General features: G+C 41.7%; 1 protein-coding gene across 1 annotated transcript in view; it reads left to right on the top strand.

Moving 5' to 3' along the window:
- The window catches only part of PLXNC1 (plexin C1), a 510,673-nt gene that overhangs the window by 458,538 nt on the left and 36,388 nt on the right, over positions 1-15,747 (top strand). The window contains exons 21-23 of the mRNA XM_078676006.1: positions 741-887; positions 6,259-6,439; positions 12,539-12,642. Coding sequence (XP_078532132.1) covers positions 741-887; positions 6,259-6,439; positions 12,539-12,642 — 432 coding nt within the window. The remainder of the gene's footprint in view (positions 1-740; positions 888-6,258; positions 6,440-12,538; positions 12,643-15,747) is intronic.

The raw sequence follows: 15,747 nt of genomic DNA, 5'->3' as shown, positions 1-15,747 counted from the left end.
CTGAAATGAATTCAAAGCTGTTCCAAAATACGTTCGGCCCCGGGCCCCCAAAATTCTTAAGATGTCCCTGTGGGTGCCTAGTACCAAAGCTGCATAGTCTTGATTTTACCTCCTGCCTTTTTACTCCACCACCAGACACTCCCTCCCTCTTTTTCTAACTTATGCAAGTTCTTCTTCATCCCTTATTTCTCCCTTGTCACTCTTTCCCTGTTTTGCTTCTTCCTTCTTTCCTCCTTTTGAGCTTTTCTCACTGTTGCCCTAAGTCAAAGTCGGAAGAGAAAAAAAAGGTGCTGGTCCTAAAAAATGAGTCCCAGTGGGCCCCTCCTACAACCACCGGCTCAAATTAAATACTGCCCTCTTTGAAGATGGCATACAGTACTCACCTTTCGACCCGTTGTAGCTAAGCTATGTGTGATGTTCCGAGGTGCTGTCCTAAGTTATTTAGAGTGGAGCCTAGCAGTGCCATGGGTTCAGTGTGTATGGCTGGCCACCAGTTCGTTTGTCTGGCACATCTGTGTAGGATGTGGCATCAGGATTATTTGATCATTGTGTTGATCCCTTGTACCGAGAATTAAAGAACAGGGTTGCGGTGGATTAGTTATTTTCAAGGGATCATATTCACATTATCAGCTCTACTATAAGGGAACGTTTTACTGAGAACTCTGATACTGGAATGTGGTGTTTAAGCATTGATAAAGTGTGACAGACTCATTTTTGTTGTTTTTGCTTTTTTGGTGTAGGAGAGCGTCGGCGAGCCCCTGTACATGCTCGTGACCACCCTGAATCAAAGAATCCACAAAGGCCCAGTCGATGCCATATCTTGCAAAGCACTGTATACCCTGAATGAAGACTGGCTGCTGTGGCAAGTGTCAGAGTTCAACACTGTGGTATGTTCATCCAAAACACATCCTTATATAGAACACAAACATTCCTTAAGAGAACCCACATAAGTAAAATGATTTAAGGTCTGATTTGGTATTACTTAGGCAGTATCATGCCATAGGTCCTTACCACAGTGTGAAATTGATCTTACTTTTGCTGATATACTTGCTAAAGTCCCTATGTTCAAATAGACATTGCTATGTGCCAGATAATGCTGCTGTTTACTGTAACAGGAATGTTGTTGTGGATATATCTTCATCAATGTGAGTGATGACTACAGGGAGCGATTACACTCTAACAGTCAGTGCTGTTGGAACGAGCTTCCTTTTGCTTTGAGAACTACTTCTAACCTGCTTGCTTTTCGAAAGGACCTGAAGACGTGGCTTTTCGCCCAGTAATTTCTTTGCTGCCAGGTGGAGGGCATTGTGTTATGTACTTTCCTTCTATTTCTCTCTTTGCCAAAGCGCCGGGACAATCCATGGAGTAGCCGCGCGCTATAGAAGAGCCCTTGAGAACTACTTCTAACCTGCTTGCTTTTCGAAAGGACCTGAAGACGTGGCTTTTCGCCCAGTAATTTCTTTGCTGCCAGGTGGAGGGCATTGTGTTATGTACTTTCCTTCTATTTCTCTCTTTGCCAAAGCGCCGGGACACTCCATGGAGTAGCCGCGCGCTATAGAAGAGCCCTTTAACATAACATAACAAGTGCTAAATTTGAGCCAAGGGTTGCCGATAGGGGCCACTGGCACTTATTTTTGTGGACGAGCACTTATTTCTCCACATCAGATATTTATCCAGTGCAAGCGAGGGAAAAATATCCAAAGCGGAAAGACTGTGGGAAAGAAAGACAGCAAAATAATCACAAAGGGAGAAAGCAGGAACCTGCAAGAGCGAGGGAAAATACATTAATGTATACCAGCCTTGGTATTCGGCATGCTGACATTTAATTGCACTAGCTGCCGGTTTCTGAGCAGAGCTTTTTTCACAAACTAAGCATTGCTTCCAGTCCTTAGTTTGAGCGAGTGGTTGTAGGTGATGCCCACTGACTATTTCTCATCATCAGACTTTGACTCAGAAAAGAGAGTGAGAAAGGCAGAAAAGAGGGTGGCACAGGCAGAGAAGACAACAGAAACTGCAGCAAAGGGAGCAAGCAGGGATGAAAAATCATGCAGGAGTGAGATAAAGGGCAAGGGAGTGTGTGGTTCTGGGTGTGGTGGTGGTTGAAAGAGGCATGATTTCACCTCATGGCTCTTTCAACCACCACCACACCCAGAGAGGCATGAGGTGAAATCATGCCTCTTTCACCAATTGTTGGGCAATCTGCAAAACCAACAATTGACAGCCCTTGCAGCGGGATTCCAAGAAAAAGTTTGGGTCCTGGCACGTATTCCTTTTTTTCAAATTAAGCACTGCTCTGCACCTAAACTTTGTACTATCACTTCCATCCCCATAGGCCACATATAAGTTATTTACCCCAACCAATGCAAAAGTGTACAAGTTCCCCTCTCATTTGACTAAAGCAAATCGAATACCCGCAAACTCTATCATCCTATTTTATGTACAGAGTCTAATGCATACCTAGATACCATCCTTGACTATGTCATGTTGTAATTGACACTGTTTGCTCTGCAGTTTACTTATCTTTGGAAAAATATCCTACCGACAGGCTGAGACTCCAAAACTTTAATCAACTTGCAGTCTAGGCCTAGGGGGATGAAACTTATGTCCCAAGGAACTTGTGTTGCCCTGTACAGACCCATGCATGGCACTCTGGCGCATAAATGATTCCATCACATCTTCTGTTTTCATTTCCAACCAAAGGTATTGAGACTCCAGGATGTGGTAAGAGCCAAGTCCAATGGTGTCATTGGTCATGCACATTCATATTTTATTTGGTCTTATTTTCTCACCATGAGCAAAAGGCCTACAGGTTTAAAGTGGTGAGGAAATACAAATCGCGGATGTCAAAGACACAACAATGACCACTCCATATGGTATCTGGGTGAAACTCGTATGTTTGCATGACATTAGGTATCATGCTCTTCTGTCCTTCAGTACAACAAGTGCTGCAAAAGCATACACATAAAACACTGAGGGGCCCAAGTTAAACTTTGGTGGTTGGGCCATCCTTCGTCAGGGCGATGGAGTATTTTACTCTTGCAGAGGTCCTGACAATCAAATTTATAAATGTTCATCGGGCTGGTGGTCATTTAATTCATTGACAGGAACCACCTTCCTATCAATGCATTGTATTGTTGCTGTATGGCATATGACAGAGCCGTACGGAAAGTTAAAAATATATATATATATATTTTAAAAAACAAAATCTCAAAGCGGGAACTTGTTTTTGAAAAAAAAAATAACAATTCCACAATCATCATGCGAGTTTTGCAGTTTGTACTGCCCCTTACATAGTTTTCCTGGTGGTGACAGGCAGTAAAAACTGACCTTTATGTCTGCCCATTTAAATTAGGTGGGCAGACATAAAGGTCACCCTCTGACAGCCCTTACTCAGTCGGGCCATGGAGGATCTAGCCATGGCAGATACAGAGTAGTCTCCACCGTGTTTACACTGCCTCATGCCGCTGAGGGTTGCACCTTCTTTGTCAGCACCATCTTCATTGGCACATTCCAAGTGCTTTAACAAGCAGATCTTCTCTGAACTGAGGGAGCAGTTGGTCAAGCTAAGTTCCTGTTCCGCAGTAAAAGTCTGGCAAGTCATGGGAATATTGAAGAGTTCAATACCACTGCAATACCACTGTATATGCTTATTATTCATGAGCTTATGTAACATTTGCTCAACACTCTGACTTCAGAGTGAAGGATGGTGCCAGAAGCCAAGGGCGCAAACTATAGAGACAAACTAGAGTGCTGTGCATGAAACTGATGGTTCTAGAACCCCATCTGGTGTCTCATCGAATGCTACAGCAAATGCCCATGATTTAGTCTTTGGTACTCAGGCCATGAGAAATGGGAGTCAGTTTGAAACACTATTGACGATAGGCAACAAGTTCTTGGGTATCACTGTCCTTTGTGAAACTGTATCGTCATTCAAGGGGTCGGTATGACACAGGTCATTGGAATACACATTTTGCAGAGTTGAAAAAAACTTTATATTGAGCAGAGTGGTGGAGAAGAAGAACTTTCACAGACTATTCATGGTTTGCGAGATGTAAGTTTTTTTAGCACGTCTACTGATAGTAATAAAAATGAAGTTTTACCCCCGAAGTCTTTTGAAAGCTATGGACCAGGTGTATCATTACACTACTTGCCATAAGTGGTGTCAATGTTGAATGCACCAGTTGCTTGATGCAAACTGAGATGCCATGATTGGATTTAGTACAGACAAATTAACTTTTCTCCCATAAAGTATCACATCACAGTGATCAAGTTGCCAGTGATTCCTAGTATTGTCTTTATATGCAATCTAACATTGTCAAACACCTTTCTGCTCTGGTATTCAGGGAATTACATACAGTTTATAGTGTTGAAATTATTCACTAGAATAATTAGTTTAACTTGGGTCATACATAGGGCTGTGTTGAACCCAACCCTCTCTGAAGGGTCACCCCAAACATTTTGCCTTCACCCCTTCTGTTTTCTGAACCCGATTTTGTTGGCCTTAGGTCTGTACACTTTGCCACTAATAACTGTTGGTAAAGTGCTTGTGCTTACTCCCTTAAACATAGTAAAATTAGCTTGCACCTGATTGGCATATGTAGTTTACTTATAAGGCCCTAATAAAGTGGAATTCCATATAACCAGGTCCTGTACATTAAATGCTACTAGTGGTCTTGCCGAGAACAAAATACAAGTGAACCCTACTCACTTGGAACCAGGGTACTTAAATTGTTAACAAAAAACAATGGCTCCTGTGGACTAATGGCAACGTAATTTTGATATAACAATGCTCAATGGCAATAAAATAGGTTAATGTGATGTCAAAAGGAGAGAAAGCCCAACACACTATAAATTTGCAATTCAACAGTTATTTATATCATTTTTGAAACAAAAATACACACAGAATATTGAAACAATAATTTAACAGTAGTGAGTGGTGTCCCTGTGAAAAATTGGAACCTCAAAACAGTGGTGACATATTTGTGACATATGTACAAGGTTTCCAATGTATCATAAAAATGACCATTGGAGAATGTATAGTGTATTAACCACACTTTATACATTGATAGGTGCTGGTTTTTAATGGTACGCTTTTATAAACAGTCGACAGCGTTTCGACCCTTTGTGCAATGTAGGGTCTCTTCAGGACCTAGGAGTGTAGGGACACCTGAAGGATCTCTATGAGCAGCCTTGTGTGACGGGTGTGTGTGTCACCATGAGTATAGTGAAGGAATCAATACTCACATGGGACCCAGCCGGGCGTCCATGTAAGGGTAGAAGTAGGCTGCCAGAGTTCTAAATGGAACAACAGGGAATTATCCGAAATGGGTAGAGATCAGGAAAGCACGGTATATGTGCATTCCTGGCGCTTACTCCAGACGGTGTGTCTGCGTACTGGAAGTGCCGGCATCCTAACTGTATCCTGAAACACGATAGTATAATTTGGCCCCAGGGGCGGTTGCTCCGTCTCCCTGAAAATTGGTATAATTTGCATTTGGTGAAGATATCTGACTCAATCGCAATTTTATGTTGACCTGCACCTCGACTGCTTCGTGGCAGAACAGCGTGTGTTCTGCCACGAATCAGTCGAGGTGCAGGCCAACAGAAAATTACGATCTAGTAAGATATCTTCACCGGATGCATATGATACCAATTTTCAGGGAGACGGAGCAACCGCCGCTGGGGCCAAATTATCCAAAATTGTTAGTGACACCTCGCAGGTGAAAGCGCGCTTTACAAATACATATCGCATGTTTTAAAGTTGCACATTGTTTGTAAACCTTGTATAATTAAAAAGCTCCATGTACTTAAACATTACTAACATCATTAAACTGCCAACGTCATCGATGCTAAGAACTCAAAGTGGCATATTGACATGAGTACCTTGTGTGTCACTTATGCATTTCCAAATTGAGCTGGCCTCTTCCCAAGTCTATTACACCAGTCTGCAGTTCTATCAAGAAAATCTCCTGTTCAGAAAGTCAAGTCAAAAGCAACACCTAATGACATAATGGTTTAGCATCCAGCTAATTTGTAATTGGTTTGAGCATTTCTTCCTCAGTGGTCCAAGAGACATTCCTAGCGTTTGAATTACGCATCAGTTGTACACTCAGTTTTGATCTCTCTAGATCATTGCATAAAGGAGCTCACAGGAAAATGTTCTACAACTAAGATTCTTTCTACTTTTCTCATTTGAGTACTTCTTACAGCTTCCTGCTCCAGAACCGGTCTTAAACTGTGCTGTTTTTTCTCTTTCAGACTTTAAATGTCTTTTTCCCCAGACTGTCTGACAGTGAACATGAGGAAGACGTCAGTCAGAACATTCCAGTGAAAGTCCTGGACTGCGACAGCATTGGGCAAGTCAAGGAGAAGATCTTTGAAGCTTTTCTAAACAAGAATGGCTACCCATATGGTCTTCAGCGATGTGATGCGAGCCTTGGTAAGGACATCATTGTAGGCATTTGATGTACCCAGACCCTAGCGATAGGAAACAGCAGGGGTATCTGAAACACAGGGTGTATGTCCCACATGGGCCACACAGACCTACCCACGCAGTATGGGTGTGCGTGAGCGCTGGCCCGGATAAAACCAGAATGTGTTCTGAAAGAATTCCTGATTTTACCTATAAAAAAATATGTGGAATATGCAGCTCTTTCGGTGAGTGAGATTGAAATACAAAACATTTTCAAATGAGGTGTATTTTTGCTGCCACTAGATCCCGACATAGGCCATCATTCAGAATAAGATGGTAGTTTCATATGTGGCATGTGCCTTTACCTTGGGAGTTTCCAGGCTTCAGTTGCCAGGTCAAATCTGGCACAGTCTATAATTAGAAATGGCCCAGATTTCAGGAGCTACTAGTAGAAGGTGGGATAATGACAAAGTGTTCCTGGTAAGTTTCCATTGCATAAGGAGCAACTTGTGATCTTGAGGTAATTTTGCATCCCAAAATGATTGATACCCATGGTATTGGTAATGTCCTTCACCAGCATCACTGACCCACTTATAATGAGGGACTAAATGGACCTGATAAAAGCACAGGTTACTGTTATCCAATTGATAATCACTTCTTCAACTTCAGACATATGGATGCTGGGTCACCACTACTGACATTGAAGCAGGTGATTTGCAAGGCACACAGCTCTGCACAGAAGACGCATTGACCCACTCATTAAATTAAATATTTAAAAAATAGCTGCGTTTTGTTTTAGCTTACATCAGTATCTCGTAAATCCGGTTTCAAACCTCTCTATTTAGGACTCGTAGATTGTCTATCCTCTTGCTTCTTGGTCCTTGACATTTGTTACTGATGCTCACTATTCTTCCTTGGACAGCGTGTCGTGCACACACATTGATGCTCCACGCCTGTCATTAGTTCCGTGTACAAAGCAAGGCTCTTTCTGCCACTGAGGTGAGGCTGCGCCTTCAGAATGTACACGTACATGGTTACATACATTAACCCGTTGCGTGCTCATGTGAGGCACGGTTGAGCTGCACTCATGATGAGATGAGCTCATCATGACTGTTGGAACGTTCACATGCGGGGATAATTTCCCCGCTGTGCTGAACGTTCCAAAACGGGTGTGGTCGTGAGAGCTCAGCTCATCATGAGTGCAGCTCCACTGTGCCTCATGACGAGTTGAGCTCGTCACAAGCACAGCAGCCCCGCTCGCGGCCCCCCTCCCCCCGCACAGCAGGTGAAAAAACCCCGCAGCCAAGGGGTTAAAGAAGGCACCTCACAGCTGAGTGTCAGCTTCTAGCTGCTGCCGGACCTATGGTGTGGCTGGGCACTTACTGCAGAGTACAATCAGACATGAGGACTCACACCACTGGGTGCTTTAGGACATGGCATGTTGGAAGGGAGAGATCATTTTTATTACTTTTGGTTGGCTACCGTGCAGTAGGACTTGCAGTTTCCCTATGGCACAACTTTCATTATGAGTTAGAACGGTACCTACCTTCAACTGTTGAAGAACTTATAACCCATATGTATTACATCATTAGAAGCTTCAGGGGGCTGTCTGTGTTTACGTATTCTGAAATGTTGTAAATGTATTTGTGTGGCACATATTTTCCAGGATTTCAATTTGGGTATTATTCACTAATAAAGGATATTGCAGGTTTATAGGTATGTGATAACTAATGTTTCTGCTCAGTAAAATTCACAAAATAAATGTAAATGTACCCTAACTTTGTTTTTTAAACATGCGACAATGTGCTGAAAACACTGTACAAATATAAAGCAAGCATAAATGTCGTCAACAAAAGAGAGCAATCAACATCTCCCACAATAATCCACACTAGAGTATTTTTAAAAAAAATTTTAGGAGCTTAGTAATGTGCAGTTAGCAATATATCCACATGTATTATGAAGAAATTAAAAGTGTGGAACAATTGAAGGCAACAGCATGGTCTGAAGACAACTGTCGAAAACATAGAACATACAGATTATTATTTCAGGAGGGTAGATTTGACAGTAGTAACAACTTGTTTTAGTGTTTTAGGTCTTTAACCTCTACCGTGCTAGTGACAGAACCACTCCGTCACGATCCACGGTCGAGCTGTGCTCATGACGGAGTGGTTCCGTCACAAGCATGGCGGTGCCGCGCGACCCCCCCATCCCCCCCAGCGCCGCGGCGGAATTACTGCCGCGGTGCAATTACCGCCGCAGCCAAGGGGTTAAGGACCTATAGTGGACGATACCAATACTGTCAGTAGGCATCGGGACCGCTCATTGCTTATTGTTTTTATCTTACCTCTAAATCTCATTTGCATACTACTTATTCAATGTTTTTTCTTCTCCTTTCTGTGTTTGTCCCTAACCAAGAACACAGCTTCTTTAAAATTATTTTGATTGGATTACTTGTGATCTTCCACTGCTTGCACGGAGTTAACTATTTTTTCTAGTTTGCTTTCAGCACTTCATGTAGATGCATCTATTTTGTTGGTTTCTCCCTTTCGCTTCTGTGTGCCTGCTGCACTCTTTGTTGCTCTCTCACACCCCAAATCGTCCATTACTTACCACCTGCCATTCTTGGTCCTGCTCAGGTTTTTTTTCCCAACTCCAATGCTCTGTGGGTTTTATTTGTTCCTACCCCTGCTCCTCCATGTTCCACGTCCCTCTCTGTTAACGTCTGCTTTTGATTTACTATTTCGCCCTCCCATCTCTTCCATCCCTTACCCCTCACTCTACGCTTTGCGACAGGTATTTTTGCGTCCAGTGTGGAATTTTGACACCCAACCTATGTATTATTAGAACATTGTAATGTTGGGAGCTCCATTGAAAACAATAGAATGCTCCGCATTTCTAATGAGCGGCAGACGCCCGGAGCTCCTACTTTCCACTGTTGTCATTCACAGCTGTTTGTTTTATTTGTTAGAACATTCTGCCCCCTAGTGGCGGAATGTTCTAATAGCCTTATAGTCCTGCGTAGCTGCGCTATCCCGGTATTAATGTCCTGCACCCTTGTTAAAGGCCCTCTTCGACTGGAGTTGGTAAAAACTTATGACTCCTAAATTGGGGTTGGTATATTTCAAAAAGAGAGTTTGTGACTCAAAAAATGCTTTGTACTTTTGGTCCAAGATGGATGCATATGACGACACAGTGCAGCAGCTATCTAGAAAGTATAGAAAACACAGTTTTCTTTAAGCTCTGTACTCTCAAGATGGCCGTCATATTGTCTGATGCAACAGTATGATGGGCATCATCACATTGCATCTTCCCCTCTGCCAGGTCAGTCTTTGGTTGTCTGTTTTATATATGTTTCAGATCATCAATATGAATGTGCTGACTATCTTTAACACATTTCTTTTGGGTCAGATATGCCTGTTAAAAATGTATAAATACAGTTCTGGTTAAGTGAAGAGTTTTAGGTTCTGTGTGAAGTGTGCTTCTTTCCAAACAATTGATCTCCGAACAAGGGACCTGCGTACTCTCAAAAGCTGGGATATTCAAAGGTTTTAACAGGGGCAGCTTCTCCGCAATGGCAGAGAAGTGTCGCCTCACTGCTTTCAGGCAGTGCAGAAGCAAAAACATAAAATGATAATAACTTCTAGTTATTATCATATTATGTTTGGCTGCTTTGCAGGCAGGTGAGTGGGTGGGCGGGTATACTCTGTTTAACGAGCAGGGCAGTGTAGGAGTGGTTTGCCCACTCCTAAGAGTGCGCAGTGACTGTTTGGTCGGCCCTCTCGGGCTTCCCAACCAGTCGTGCGCACTTTCCCACTTCCCCATGCAGGCTGCATTACATCCTGCATGGAGAACAGGGCCACCGGGCCCTACAGCCCCTGGCTGAGCGTCGTGTCATAGCGCTCAGACTAATCACAACGCTGCAATTGCAGCGTTCTGATTGGCTTAGGGGAGGGAGACTGGCTGCCTGCTTTCTGTTCCTGCAATCATAAGCAGGAGAACAGTGTCAGCAGTGTGGGACCGGACGTGGGAAGGTAAGTGTTTTTTTTAACATTTAATTCCCCCCTTCCGCAATCATGACCCTGGGTGACATGCCTACCCCCCAACCCGTGGCCACCCCCCTACCCATGAGTCATGCCGGCCGCTGCTGGTTTTTAACTACTTGCTTCAGTCACAAAAGTTTGGCCAGTCACCTCTGGCAAGACGTTTCAACATGGGGTTGTCCCCTACTGTAAATTGTGTTTCCTTTAGGACAGTCCTTGCGTTATTTGTGTTATATTAGACTTAGTATGTAGAGATGCATTTGTCACAGATGATCTGTAATTCCATATGGGAGCACATTGAGATTTAGCTATCTATAACATGAAACAGGACATCTCATTGATGTAGAGGCATTACTCTTACTATGTGCTTCCAGGAGTATCTAAAGAGAGAAGCATCTTTTTGCTGCTAACCTCCCTGATGAAGAAGGGTTTCCTGCGAAACACTTGTTGGCTTCTAGTCTCAACACTGGCTGTAAAAAGGACTGCAAATCTCAACATTGGACGGCAATTTTAAACTGGCTTGTTCTCCATTAGGACATTTAAGCACTGCTCCATGAGATCTTATATACAGATGTTTTAATTTCTTTTCATCTTTTGATGTCATGGTTTGAATTTGCTCTATTAATATTTGGTATATTAACTGTGTCACTTATATTTATCTAAATTAACTTTATGAAAAGATGACTTATGGGAAAAAAAATGTTTAATGATATATTGTACGTCTAACCTATGTTGATTTATAAGGCATTGGTACAGTTGCACCCTCACTGAAACCTTTTCTGTTTAAAGTGTGACGGGTGCACCCTCACTGAAACCTTCTCTGTTTAAAGTGTGACGGGTGCACCCTCACTGAAACCTTTTCTGTTTAAAGTGTGACGGGTGGTGTATTTATGGTCTATTTCTGAGCATCCAGAAGCCAAACTCTATACTATAGTCTCAACAGCTGTTTTGATAGATATACTTTGCACACCTTTTGTCAGTCAAATAAAAAACATTATGTCAATATCTAAAGTAAACATATCGTGACACTTGATATTTACCTCTACTATTGTGTTATGAAAGAAGAGGATAAACAAGGCTTCTCCATCCTTTCTTTTCTTTTCTTTTTCTTTCATGTACTTCTTTTTCTTGTTTTCTTATTTCTCCTTCTATGTGTTTTTCCTTCGTTCTGTATTTTCCTCCTTTATGTTCCTTCCCCTATTCATTCTGTTGCTTTTTCACTTTTTTCCAATTTTCCTTTGCTTCTTTCGTTTTACTTTTTGTCCTTACTTTCCATTCCTTTGCTTTTGTACATTATTTTCTTACCAGCTCCATTTTTAGGTGTGGAATAGACAGCACTTTAACTGTCTCGCCAGTAACATGTTTTCCCGAAAAGCATCATAAAAATACAAACCCATATACATATAATGGAACTTACAGTCAGCCCTCTAATGCACTGGCTGTTGATGTGCCATTCACATTTAGCTTCATCCACAGCGGGCCTACAGGACAGGCCAGTATTTTATTTGCAAACACGCCCATTTAGATGGTGGTGTTTTTAATTGTTTGGACTTTTATGTTTTTTATTCTCAGTTGCATGTAGTTGTAAAAAAAGTCAACATCAACACTCGCAAGTTTGTGAAGGCCAGATGTATTGGCCTTGCCAGTGCTTGTTTATTTTTGCAATACATGTTTTAAAAATCGAATGACCTCTGGGTGATATTGTATTCTATTTAAGAGAGCAAGGCAGGATATTGTTGTCGAATCAGCCCTCAGTAACAACATAAAGAAAAATCCATATGATATATTGTATGGAACACCCTTCTGTCTTGTTGGCCTGTAAAAGCATTAACAAATCTGTAAAGTGAATGTACTTACAGGTAAATGTTAAAAACAACTTTTTGTCAATCAAATTTGATTGAGACAAAATCAGTGTTTCTAATATGTTTTATCAATCAGGACACGTGAATTCTATTTTGATTTTTGGGACAAAGAATTATTACGATTAACTCAAGCCAGGCTCATAGAACATGCATGTTTAGAATTTAGCAACACTTTTCCTGGATAAAAGTTTGAAATTAACTTTCCTAAATCTACTTTTTTGCAGAACTTCTTGTAGGCCCTGAGCGTAAAGAGCTTCTAGATTTGGACCAGTCATCGGTTACACTAGAGCATGGGAAAACAAAGTTAAATACGGTACTCCATTATAAGGTGAGAGGTTCACAAGCACTAGCAATTCACCATTTGCAGTACAGATTTTATAAAAACAGTTTTGCACAGTGGTCAACAATAAGAGAAGGTATAGACTTTGAGGTTTTGTGTTACAGGTCTTCCTCTCTACCCCTACTTGGTGCACTCTGAATTAATTCTGCTCTTTATTCGCAATGCAAACCTAAAAAAGTGCAGTTTAGACCGTCACTTTAATAGAACATGTTTTCGCTACAATGGCACAGGAGATTTGCACTTTTTTTAAACAGGACCCAGCTTCCCCCAGTCCAATCGTGAATAATGATAAGGAATATAAAGTGTTTTAAGTAGGGTCCAATATCAGAAAGTCCACCTACATGTGCACAAGGGAGCACAGTCCATCAGGTTTTCAAAGCCAAGGGGGTGGCCCTGCCCTGCCCTGCCTCTTCCTGTCTCTGGCAGGTGTGGATGGACCAGCCCTTGGCTCGGGCTTTGCTAAGCTCGTCCTGCGCACATCCTGCGCACATCCCACGCTCGTCTCGCGCCACAGGGGAGAGGCAGCGCTATGAGAGCTAGTTCTCTCACCTCCCCGTGACATCAGAGGCAGCAGGGACTGTAGCACCCTGGTACAAGGAGTCCCACCAGGGTGGCGAAACAGGGGCTGTCAATGGATTTGCACCCCTGAAACAGCAAGACAGCAAGAAAAGGTCCCGCGCTGCGGGCGAGAGGCAGTGCTATGAGCGCGTTGGTCCTGCCACCCCCGTAACATCAGCGGCAGAAGGCACTGTGTGTTAGGGGGTTTTAATATCCATTTTGATGATGGTTATGGCCTTCAAGATTTTCTAACATTGCTAAACACCTTACGCTTCACTCAGAGAACACAATGTTCCATCTTATAATGCAGGTCACCTACTGGACCTAGTAGTGGAGAAGCTTACTTTGGAAGGTCTGGTGCTCTGTACAGTTATGTTTCCATCATAAGTAAATTGTGAAAAGCGTGGAACAAATGAAGATAGGTAATTCTCGATGCTGGTTACCACTCAAGATACTGTGTGAGGCTTTCATTCTCAGGTCTGTTTTCTCAACATGGCTTGAGCTGATCGGTTTGAAGCAGTGAAGGGGGCTTGTAGTGTTTGTGCAGTTCTTGGAGGAAATGAAGGCTTTTTCATGACACCATTGTGATGTGGCATCTCTTTCTAATTTTTCATTTGTAAAGAAGTCAGAAGCTCTTAGCAGTTTTTCTTTCATTCCATAGAATTTTTCTGAAGAACCCAGTCTCTTGTTTACTAAAAAGTCTGTTACTACATAATATTGAATAGTTCATTCAGTGGATAGTTAGCTGAAACAATTGCCTTGGGATAATGAACAATCCTAGCACATATAATTGCACGAAAGCAAACCTTCCGATTAACCTTAAAGCTGGGGTCTGTCTACTTTGAAATAAAAAAAAAGCTGGGGTCTGTCGTTTAAAAGACACAGCTTTGTATTTGTTATGTAGTCATTCAAGTTTCCATCCCTCTGTCTTTCAGTTGGGCAGAATGGCAGTGGTGTGTAATTGTGTGTAAGATTTTTTCTCGTGAAATTTCAGGAAATTCTATGAAAATGTAATTAAATTAAGCTTTTGTGGCAAAATGTGGTTGCTGCTATTTCACATCATTTTTTTAACTCAAGTGCACATCTTGTATAAAGAAGTCTTACTGAATATCAGTAGGACACTTTTTTGAAAAGATGTCTTATGTAGAGCCATTTTCTGTGCAAACCAATTTCTTATTGGTATCTCAGATTGTCTTTTTTTTACATGAGGTGCATGCTCTGGAAAGAAAATAACACAAAAGTACATAATGTGAAATTTCGAGAAATATCATTCAATACAAACTTTTAAAATGTTGTAAATTTCAACAGTGTTTGATAAGGCCATAGTTAAGAGTCAGTTGAGAGCAGGGGTCGTCAAGCGCTGACAGACACTAGTTGCTCCATAGTTTCAGGTAGATGTACCATTTAAGTCTTGTTTTTGTCTTCAACCCACAGGTTGATATCTGCAATGGTGTGAGTTCTATGTGCGAATATTGAACTGGTTCATGAAAGATTAAGAAATTGTGTAGGAAAGTGGTGATATAGCTTGAAGTTCCTTAGATGAAAGTGCAGAATGGAAAATCATGCCCATATGAGGCCTCAGCAGTAAACCTGTAAGATTAGGTCTTATACCACAGATAAATGATTTATTTATGAGAGTGTTTTGATGATATCAGCCTTAAAGATCATGGCATGAAGGTCAACCCAGAGATCTAAGGGAAATATACAATGCCCAGCATGGGAGAGTGGTTGTGTGAGTATTGATAAATGCATGGGCTTTAAAGCATGGTATACGAAAGTAGAAAATGTCTGCCGATGCACAGAGGATTGCTGGGAAAGAGGGATGTATGACGTTACAACGCATACATTTACAACGCCTACCTTTACCACGCAATTTTTACAACGCAGGATCCATTACAACGAACTACCATTACAACACATTTTTTTACATCGCAGATGCCTTTACAATGCATCCCATTACAACGTAAGTATTGGTAAGTATATAATATTTTTTAAAATGTAAATTAATTAAAATTAATATAATTTAATTTTAATTTTACTTTATTTTTACCCTCTACCCCTGTACCCCACAACCCAAACCTAGCCCTGAACCCTAAAAATACCCCTGTACCCAAAAAACCTAATCCTAGCCCTGAACCCTAAAAATACCCCTGTACCCAAAAACCCAAACCTAGCCCTGAACCCTAAAAATACCCCTGTACCCCACAACCCAAACCTAGCCCGGAACCCTAAAAATACCCCTTTACCTAAAAACCCAAACCTAGCCCTGAACCCTAAAAATACCCCTGTACCCAAAAACCCAAACCTAGCCCTGAACCCTAAAAATACCCCTTTACCCAAAAACCCAAACCTATAACATTTTTAATAAAATTATATACTTACCAATACTTACGTTGTAATGGTATGCGTTGTAAAGGCATCTGCGATGTAAAAACATGCGTTGTAATGGTAGTTCATTGTAATGGATCCTGCGTTGTAAAATTGCATGGTAAAGGTAGTTTGTTGTAAAAGTTGCGTGGTAAAGGTTGTATACCG

Source organism: Lissotriton helveticus, chromosome 1_1 (genome assembly GCF_964261635.1).
Source record: "Lissotriton helveticus chromosome 1_1, aLisHel1.1, whole genome shotgun sequence".
Lineage (NCBI taxonomy): Eukaryota > Metazoa > Chordata > Amphibia > Caudata > Salamandridae > Lissotriton > Lissotriton helveticus.
This window is presented reverse-complemented; position numbering and strand designations above follow the sequence as displayed.